The sequence below is a fragment of the Mastomys coucha genome, unplaced genomic scaffold (genome assembly GCF_008632895.1).
Source record: "Mastomys coucha isolate ucsf_1 unplaced genomic scaffold, UCSF_Mcou_1 pScaffold12, whole genome shotgun sequence".
Taxonomy (NCBI): Eukaryota; Metazoa; Chordata; class Mammalia; order Rodentia; family Muridae; genus Mastomys; species Mastomys coucha.
Window position 1 is genome coordinate 86,646,080 of NW_022196894.1, and position 10,294 is coordinate 86,656,373.

The following is a 10,294-nucleotide window of genomic DNA, read 5'->3' on the forward strand; positions in this document are numbered from 1 at the left end:
GGCTGGCCTCGAACTCAGAAATCCGCCTGCCTCTGCCTCCCAAGCGTTGGGATTAAAGGCGTGCGCCACCACCGCCCAGCGGTTTCTTTCTTTTTTAAAGATTTATTTTTATTTTTTATTATTTAAAACAATTTTTATAATTTAAGTAGTTTGATTGTACCCTCCAAGTCTTCTCCCCCATCCTACCTACCCAACTTTAAGTTCTTTCTCACAGATTGGACAAAAACTCAATCCTCCCACAAAAAAAAAAAAAGGAAAGAAAGAAACAAAACCACACCAAAAGAAAACAAATAGCACCAAACTGTAACCAAATAAAAACACACACCACAAAATACTGTGGAATCCAATTATGCGTTTATCAACAACTCCTGAACATAAGGCCTGTCCTGGAGTGGTGGATGTACCCATTGTCATTCTGTTGGAGAAAAAAAAAATGATGCCTCTCCTACAGGGAAAAGTGGCTTAGGTTTGCATTCATTAATTCATTCAAATTTAAAACTATTACAAAATAAAATATAACAAAATAAAAATATCACATAAAAATAGAACAAGACAAACCAAAAGAAGGAAAAGGGACCAAGAGAAGACTGCTTACAAACTGACAGAAGGAACCCATTACTAATGAGAACACCTACCGAACTCATTGAAGATACAGATGTCAAGTTGATGCTCACATAGAATTCCTGTGTTACAGCATCTTTGGTACAGGAACATATTATGCATACTCTCAAAAGGGAAATGTGAATACCAGGCTAGACACAAACTCTTTGTGTACAATGGAATACTTCCTTCAAGGTATGCATAGGGAAATGGTGGCACAAAGCTTGTGGGAGTAGCCAACAAAAACTGTTTGACTTAAGGCCCATTCCACAAGATGGAACTCATATCTTTCCCTGCTTGAGTGATCAAGAACATGAGACTAGATAGCACAAAGACTTAGGTTAAAACAAAATAATACTCATCTAAAACTGCATGATAAAGTGACTCCTGAAGATATTCTGATATACTCCTAGATCAGTGTCTTTTTGAGGTACCTTCAGAGATGCTTCCTCCTGCAGCAGATGGAAACTATTACAAAGACCCCTGGCCTGACACTTTTCAGAATGAGAAACCTTGGAACACTTATCTCTAAATCTTCATCAAATTCCCCTTTCAGAGATCAGAGAAACCCATGAAAGAGAAGGCAGAAAATAAATAAGAAGCAGAGGGGATGAAGGACAAGTCCCTCTAAATCAAGTGAGGACTCTCACATGAACTCAGGGACTAAAGCAGCAAGCTTTCAGCTGGCACAGGTCTGCACAGGGTCATCTGAGTATATATTATGGCTTCCAGCTTAGTATTTCTATAGGATTCTTGAGAATGCTTAAAAACGGGACTCTTGTCTCTTCTAGAACCCAAGACTTCCAGCCCAGGGATGGCACCACCCACAAGGGGCCTTACCCCCTTGATCACTAACTGAGAAAATGCCCCACAGCTGGATCTCATGGAGGCACTTCCCCAACTGAAGCTCCCTTCTCTGTGATAACTCCAGCCTGTGTCAAGTTGACACACATAACCAGCTAGTACAATTGACCCCTTGTCAACTTGACACACAAACATATCACTATTAAGCCTCAACCCTTACTTTCTTATTCATCCCCAAGATCTAAAGTCCCACAGTCTTTACATATTAAAAGTTCAATCTATTTAAAGTGTCCAATATTTTTTTAAAATTCAAAGTCTCTTAACTGTGGGCTCCACTAAAAACTTTCTTCCTTCAAGAGGGAAAAATATTAGGGCACAGTCACAATCAAAAGCAAAACCAATGTCTGGGATCCAACTCATGATCTTCTGGGCTCCTCCAAGGGACTCTTGTTCCTTCTTTGGTTTCTTGACAAGCTCATTAGTGACATGTAACTATGCTGCTGATGTTTTTTTGTATGTTAATTTTATAGCCTGTTTCCTAAGACTCAAATTGTTTACCAGTTTTCAGAGTTTCTCATGAAATCCTTGGGGTTCTTTACATATAGCATTACGGCCTAATAAAGTATGCTTCTTTGAGCTCTTCCTTCCCTACTTAATATGGGGTTATCTACGGGACCAGGGTCTGTAAAGTAAAACTATAAGCCTCTCCTGAAATTATTCAGTTCCTATGTTTGAGAGCTGGCACCTTAACTACAGATGTGTCTCTTGGCTGTCAAACTCACTGACTGGTTCTATTTTTCAATAGTTTATTTTTTCTTTTATTGTTTCTTTCATCTTAAAATTATAATATTATACAATTTCCCCTTCATTTTCAGCCCTAAAAATCCTCCCACATACCCATCCATGTTCTCCTCCAAATTTATAGCTTTCTTTCTCAATTGTTGTTATGTGCACATATCTATGTATATGTACATACATATGTTTTAATACATTTAAGTTGCTCAGACTGTATAATAATACATGAACATATCTTAACTAGATTATTGTGTTTTGTTTAAATATGTGGTAATAAATGGGTATCACATTTTTTTCCTGATTTGGTTTCATTGTTTACACCAACTTTTTGTTCATAAGCTACAAACTGATAGACAAAGAAAGAGTACATATATTTTTTTATTCCCCTTTAGGGAACTCAGGCACATTTTAAAGGGAACAATACTGTTGGTGTTATTTCTCATTTTATTCATACTGAACAAAGTATTTACAACTGAACTGTAACCCCAGAACTTCTCCAAAAATTATTCAAGAGACAAGTTATTGCTGTAGGTAGCTGCACAGCCATTTTGAAAGCCAATGTGACTACCAATTAATAAAAGAAACTGCACCTGAAAGCTGATGTTAGAGCACGCAATCCAACTGAGGTATATTTCACAGTTACATCTAAAACATTACCATAGACCAAACATGGACCAAAAGAAACATGAGACATGGACCAAAGAGAAGCACACATCCAATTGTCTAATGATTATATGGTCATTGATTATGTTTCTTAAAAAATTAAATCAACATATATTAAATTACATCCATAATATCTGAAAATGTTTACATAAGGTATAGGTCACCACAAGTCACCAATAACCAGATCATGCTTTATTACCAAGGCCCTGGAAATGTATTCACAGAGATAAGATATATTCTATAATAACAAAGAAGCAAAAGGAGAGAAGACACAAAGAATTTTACCTATGAAGTCTTGTAAAGGAAACAGATATTAAAGGTAGACAACTGATTTATTTGTATCGTGTAACAGGGTCAGATCATATGTACACAATAAACTAAATTTAGAATGAGATAGTCTTGAAAATAAAACCAGACACCGATTTTGACACCCATGATTTAAGCATGATCCTGACACAGAGCATAATTATGTCAGTTATGCAACCTTATTAGTTCATCCAGTAAAACATGGAACTTACTACATTTTCAGAAGCACAGTGCATAGATGCGTGACCATACAATGCCTGTGGTTTTCTGTCAAACAACCAGGTATAAATAAAAGGTACTCAGCAGATGGTGACATCCAGACTCAAGGAACCTACTGCCTGTCTTCCTCTAATCAGTTCACTCCTGACGACATGTGTTACTATGGGAGCTATTATGGAGGTCTAGGCTATGGCTATGGTGGTCTAGGCTGTGGTTATGGCTGTGGCTATGGTGGTCTAGGCTGTGGCTATGGCTGTGGCTATGGCTGTGGCTATGGTGGCTATGGTTATGGCTGCTACCGCCCACTGTGCTGTAGAAGATACTGGTCCTATGGCTTCTATTAAAGAATGTCTGTATCTACCCAACCTGTTGACTGAAAGTGCTTTCAAGAATTTTCACATGATGCACTCAAAAATGTCTTCAAAAACACTAAATTTATACCAGAATATCTGAAAAATAATTGAAACACAACATGGCCATCTAATGTTTCACCTTAGGTTGGTCAGTCATCATCAACAAAAAATGTTTATAAAAGCATTTATCTTAATAATGCTTTTAAAAGGGTTTTTAACAATAACTCAACATTTGTATAAAAATATTTGAATTATCAAGTAAATAAAAGCATAAACAGAACAAAACAATTTCTGTATGTTTTGTGTATTTGTATCTGCCTGATCACATGAGAGGTTGGAAAAGTAGGAGGGAAGTAAAGAAGAGTAAGATATTTCAGAAGATGGACATGGAGAATAAACAGGGAAAGAAAGAAGAGTGGAGGAGAGGAGGTTATGGGGAGAGAGAAAAATAAACCCATCCTCTTGGCATACATCTGTGGATGGACATTTCATGTTGACTTGACTTTTATAAAAAATATGACAATAAACTTTGTAGTGGACATTTTACTTATAATGAAGAAATTATTTAATTTAAAATTTTTAAATTAGGTGAAAATTAATTACAATGAATTTTTTTCTTTTCTTTCTTTTTTTTTTTTTTTTTTTTTTTTTTTTTTTTTTTTAGGTTTTTTCGAGACAGGGTTTCTCTCTATAGCCTTGGCTGTCCTGGAACTCACTCTGTAGACCAGGCTGGCCTGAACTCAGAAATCTGCCTGACTCTGCCTCCCAAGTGTTGGGATTAAAGGCGTGCGAAACCACCACCAGGCTTACAATGAATTTTTAACACATTCATCTTAACACTTCCCCTTAACATACATTTAAGTCAACATTCTATTGCTGTGAAGACATATCATGACCATATCAATTCCTAAAAAAGAAACCATTTAAATGGGACTCATGTGTAGTTTCAGATGTGTAGTCTTATCATAAGGGGAAGTATGGTGACCTGCAGGCAGACACAGTGATAGAGAAGTGATAGATAAGAGTTCTAGCTGGGCGGTGGTGGCGCACGCCTTTAATCCCAGCACTTGGGAGGCAGAGGCAGGCGGATTTCTGAGTTCGAGGCCAGCCTGGTCTCCAGAGTGAGTTCCAGGACAGCCAGGGCTATACAGAGAAACCCTGTCTCGAAAAAAACCAAAAAAAAAAAAAAAAAAGAGTTCTAAATCTGGATCTGGCACTGAAAAGGAGATTCTGTTTTGTATGGGCTTTGAAACTTCAAAACCCATCCCCAGTGATGCACTTCCTCCAACTAGGCCAGATCTCCTACTCCTTTCAAATAATGTCAGACCCTCCTGACCAAGTATTCAACTCTCTGAGTCTATGTGGCCATTGTCATTGAAACCATCACATTCCACTCCCTGGATGCTTATAGTCAAATGATAATGTAAAATACATTAGGTCCATCTTCAAAAATCCCGATAGACTATCACAATCTCAACACTGTTTAAAAATCCAAAGTTCAAAGTCTCTTTTTGAGACTCAAGGCAATCTCTTAGCTGTAACACCTTTGAGAGCAAAATAAAAAGCAGATCACATATTTTCAACATACAGTTGCACAGAATATACCTTACCATTCTAAAAGGGAGAGAAGTGGTTATGTTTGGAAACACTGTACAAAAGGAAGTCAAACACCAGACGGGAAAATTCTAAACTCTTCATACTCATGTATGAAGAACTCTCTAGATCTCAATCTCCTTTCAGCTCTTTTGACTTAAACAGACTTCTTTCTCTTGGGCAGGTTCTATACTCAGTCTGGAGCTCTCCTCTATAGGAATCCCAAAACTCTGGTATCACCAACACTGTGGGGTCTCCCATACAATTTATGCTTCCTATGCTCCAATTCAGGGACCCGTCTATTACATAACTGGCTTTAGCAGTGTTTCTTAGCTGAGAAGAAAAAATCCAAAATACCTTTCATGCATCCTTGACTCTAAGGCCAGAACTACATACCCAAAACTCTCAAGCTACACTGCTTGATGGATTTGAAACTTGGCCCCCTTATTCAATTATACTTCAACAAGTTTCTATTTCTGATTATTTTCCTTTACTGCTTAGATTTTCTTTAATTTCATTTCACAAATTAGAAGTTTGGCTGGTGGCATCTTTCTCTAAGGTTAACACTTTTTTGTTTGCATTTAGCATCAGGTTTTGATTAAAACATTTATCACCTTCACCACTTGCATCACTTTTTTGTAAAGCATAAAAGTTAAAATAATAACTATGTGACAGTAAAGACTAGATTCTCTTGAAATCTCTTCTGCCAATACCAATTACCCCAAAGTCTTGAATTTAGCCTCAGGTAGATATTCAGACAAAGACAAAAAGCAGTCACATTCTTTGCCAAACTATCACAGGAATGGCCTCTAAGTCATTTCTGAATATTATTCTTCTGGGAAATATCTTGAGCAAGGCAGTCATAAACCATATTGCTCTTATCACCACTATTTTCCATACTCATACCAAAAAGACCTATTAAGTGTCTCCTAAAGCATTCACCTGCTTATTGAATGCAAGGACTATACTCTGTGAACAAGCACCATGGTTAGGCCTGTCATATCAATACCCCAATTCTGATACCAACTTTTTTATAGGGGGGGATTCTAATAACATGGGACAACCACCAAGAACAGCAGAAGCAGTATAGTGGAGCCTACCCAAGCATAAAAGACAAGCTGTGTGTGGTGCAGAGGGCAGAGTGAGAAAAGTAATCCAGGACCTTAGAGGAGGTAAGAAGATTGGAAGTAGAGTCCAGACATTGCACAGTGTGTTATTTACACTAAATAGGTAAGATTATTTTACTTTTATCTTATTGCAACTATGTCCTAGTTCTTCCATTTTCAAATAAGAATTTATTTAATTTAATTTTATTATTACAAAAGCTCACAGTTAACAGATTTTTAACACTTAAAAGAGATTCTGGAAAAATACAAACCTTGTATATTTTAAGGGACTGAACTTCTAATGTTTGAATTGGTAGAAATGTTAATAATTTTAAAGATATTTATGAGTTTTTTGTTAGATATTGGGGATAAATATGTAAGGAGAGTTTGTGGTTTAGCAGACATGTGTTTGTCAAGTTGACATGGGTCAATTATACTAAGGGTTTGTATCAACTTGACAAAAACTGAAGCCATATGATAGAAGTGAGCCACTTCAGCACAGTTAAGAAAGTGACTTATGAAATAGCAAAGTAGGCCAGCTGTAGTGCATTTTATTATAAAGGAGGGGAATCGCCCACTCAGACTAGTGCCAACTCTGGACTTGTGGTCCTTGGTGCCATAAGAAATCAGGTTGAGAAATCAACGATGACCAAGCCTATAAGCAGTATCCCACCATGGCCTCCAAATCAACTCCTGCTCTTAGCATCCTGCCCTATTTGATTACCTGTCCTAACTTCCTTCAATGATGAACAGTGATGAGAAAGTTTAGCCAAATAAATCCTTTTCTCCTCAACTTGTATGGGTCATGGTGCTTCCTATACCAATAAGGACTCTAAGACAGCATCTCTCTTCCCAACCAAATTTGAGATTAGTATTGTTGTTTAATACCACTCCCTCAGTCTAATTTGTATTACCCATCTTACCTGCTAAATAAAGTCTGATGTATATGTGGTCAGCCTAACAGAAAGGACATCATTAAGAAAAAAAGATTTATATAAGTAAAAAATGCTAAAGGCCCATTAGCTACAAATGATCCACCGTCTTTAATTTGCCTTGCTTAGCTTAACATAATGATTGGTAGCATGCATTTTCTATGAAGAAAATAATTTCAAGAATAAACTAGGATATAGAATCATGTATCCTGATCATGGATTGAAGAATTACTAAAAAGAAAAATAGTAGGTTTGCTAAAACAATGTACAGATTTCATGAAATCAACATAAACATTCCAATTGTATTCTGAACAGAACTACACAGTACAATTCTAATGATCAAATGAAGGCACAGGATCACTCTAAGAGCAAAAACAAACAGCAGAAAGAAAAATATTGGAACAACCATAGGATCTGGTCCCAAATTATTCCACAGAAGCTTAGTAATAAAATATAAATTAAATAATAATGGTACAAAAAATGAGAAATTGAATAAGATTTAAGAAGATGGAAAGATTTACTATGCTCATGGAACAGTAGAATTAACATACAATAGTAAAAATATATGAAAGAATATAGCTGAGTAGAATAAATTTAAAAGAAATTCAAAATATGCATATGCATATTGTCATTAAGTTACTAATAATATAACCAATGACCAAATCAATTTTCATCACAAATACTTAGGGAATACAAATAATTTTACAATACAAAGCAAAGCAAGGAAAACAAAAAGACATTTCCAGTATGGAATACTGCAAAACAGACATAAACAGGAGAGAGATATTTCAGTAATTTGTATTGTGACACAGTAAAGATTCATGAGTATTAAATAAACTAAATATAGAATAAGGTATTGTCTTGAAACTAGATCAAGATTTCCATGTTAAAGCTTCATGATCTGACCTTGGGCTCCTAACATATGAGCGCAATTATCTCAGTTATGCAGCATTGTTTGGCCAATAAACGATGGCAACCTGATGTTTTCAGAAGCATAGTAGAGGCATGTGTGATGTCATAATGCCTGTGGGTTTTGTCACCAAACATCCAGGTGTATAAAAGGCACTTGGCAGATGGTTTCATCCAGACTCTAGAAACCTACTGCTTTATCTTCCTCTGAACACTCCACTCCTGAAACCATGTGTTATTATGGCAGCTACTATGGAGGCCTGGGCTATGGCTATGGTGGTCTAGGCTGTGGTTATGGCTGTGGCTATGGCTGTGGCTATGGTGGCTATGGCTATGGCTGCTGCCGCCCACTGTGCTGTAGAAAATACTGGTCTTATGGCTTCTACTGAGGACATTATGCAGATACCCAACCTTTCTGACCAGAAGGGCTTCCAAGTGTTTTTACACTAGGAACTCAAAAATGTCTTCAAAAATTCTAACTATAGAACAAAATATATTAAATATAATGGAAGTATACCACGGTCACCTAATTTTACCTCTGAATTTGGACTGTGATGATGTTTTATGTTATCTTCATCATACTCTGTAAAATTATTTTAAATTTAACTCTTAACCTATGTTTTAAAAATGTTTATCATCAAATAACTAAATGAATAAACTGTACAAAAAATTTATGCATATTCTTTGCTTTTGTCTTTGTGACTTGTGACATGGTATTTGTGGGAAAGTGTGAGGGGAGTAAAAGAGAAGATTTGTAAGAAGATGGACAAGAAGAGAAACAGGGAGGGGAATGAGGAGAAGGTGAAGAAGATTTCCCACCAGGCCACGTTCTTGAGCTGGTGCAGTCCATCTGGCAGGCTCTTGTGATTTTTCTCCCAGCTATTTACAACATATCACTCACATGCAACTCTTTACACACCCCCACAATCATTCATCCAGATAGCACATCTCACTCACAAGCAACTCTTTACACACCCCCACAATCATTCATCCAGATACTGCCTAGGACCCGGTAAGTAAAGCATGACTCTTAAAGCTTTAATATCCAATAAAATTTATATAATAAGAAGACCACACTTTACAAGAAGCCAGTACAATAATTTCAGAACCAAATAATAAAGACAATATTTTAACCCAATTAATCTATTTTGTAAAAAACTTTGTTTGCTAGTATAACCACTCAAGATCTGACTCTTCATCATCCTCTGATTCCATGATGATCTCCTCTCTCCTCCTGTACTCTTTGGCCTCTTTCCTCCTCCAACTCTATGTAGTGTACCTATTTCTTTAAGACTCAGTAAGTTTTGTCTCTGTATAAAAGGCAGTGTGACTGCTAGATCATCTGTCATTTCCCTGTATGTTTGGAAACATGCCACATGCTATTTCTTTCATAGCTACACCAAGTTACATTTCCATCAACAACAGGGAAGGATGTCCTCTTCTCTACATGCTTTGTAACATCGATCTTTCCTCTGTACAATATTAACTATATAACAGTTGTGAGCTGAAATATCTTGTTTTCAATTTGTATCACTGAGATATTAGGAGAAAAGAACATTACTGTATCCATTTGATACATTCCTTTGAAAAACACCTTTTCTAAATCTCAACTTCTTTTAGCATCCACTTATATTCTTTTGGCTTGTCAATTTATCTATGTATATCACTCTCAACTTATATTTCTGAGTTAATCCCTTCCTAATATACTCATTTTCTTATCAGGATCTCTGAAAAGTTTTCTATTTCAATGTTTTTTATGATTTGGTTTATAGTTCTGACATCATGTGTGTGTGTGTCTTCCATGTGTCCATGTGTATGTATATGTGTATGTGTGTGCAGGATTATAGGTTAGTGTGTCCTTGTGGGAGGGTTTAATTTGGGGGCTTCAACCTTTCTCATTTGTTCATTACCTTATTACTGAGGTAGAAACATGTAAGCTTGTATCTGGAATTCTTGTTAGTCTGGCTATCCATCTGATTCCACTTAATTTGCCAGGTTTAATGATGGGATAACA

The 10,294-nt window shown here is 36.4% G+C and overlaps 2 protein-coding genes across 3 annotated transcripts; both read left to right on the plus strand.

The window, feature by feature from the left end:
* The first annotated feature begins 3,539 nt into the window (after window positions 1–3,539).
* On the plus strand, window positions 3,540–3,731 carry LOC116086583 (keratin-associated protein 20-1-like). 2 transcript variants are annotated; one of them, XM_031364791.1, is made up of 2 exons: window positions 3,540–3,594; window positions 3,628–3,731. In XM_031364791.1, the coding sequence occupies exons 1-2, from the start codon at window positions 3,540–3,542 to the stop codon at window positions 3,729–3,731; spliced, it is 159 nt and encodes a 52-aa protein (XP_031220651.1). The 2 variants fall into 2 exon arrangements, with proteins under 2 accessions (XP_031220651.1, XP_031220649.1); XM_031364789.1 differs by having other exon boundaries at window positions 3,540–3,731.
* A 4,779-nt stretch (window positions 3,732–8,510) lies between these two features.
* On the plus strand, window positions 8,511–8,669 carry LOC116086584 (keratin-associated protein 20-2-like). The gene has a single exon (XM_031364792.1). It carries the CDS (start codon window positions 8,511–8,513, stop codon window positions 8,667–8,669), a length of 159 nt encoding a protein of 52 aa, XP_031220652.1.
* The last annotated feature ends 1,625 nt before the right edge of the window (window positions 8,670–10,294 follow it).

Bases quoted from the DNA above. Each gene is read 5' to 3' on its own strand.
- LOC116086583 (XM_031364789.1), top strand. From the start codon at position 3,540: ATGTGTTACTATGGGAGCTATTATGGAGGTCTAGGCTATGGCTATGGT.
- LOC116086584 (XM_031364792.1), top strand. From the start codon at position 8,511: ATGTGTTATTATGGCAGCTACTATGGAGGCCTGGGCTATGGCTATGGT.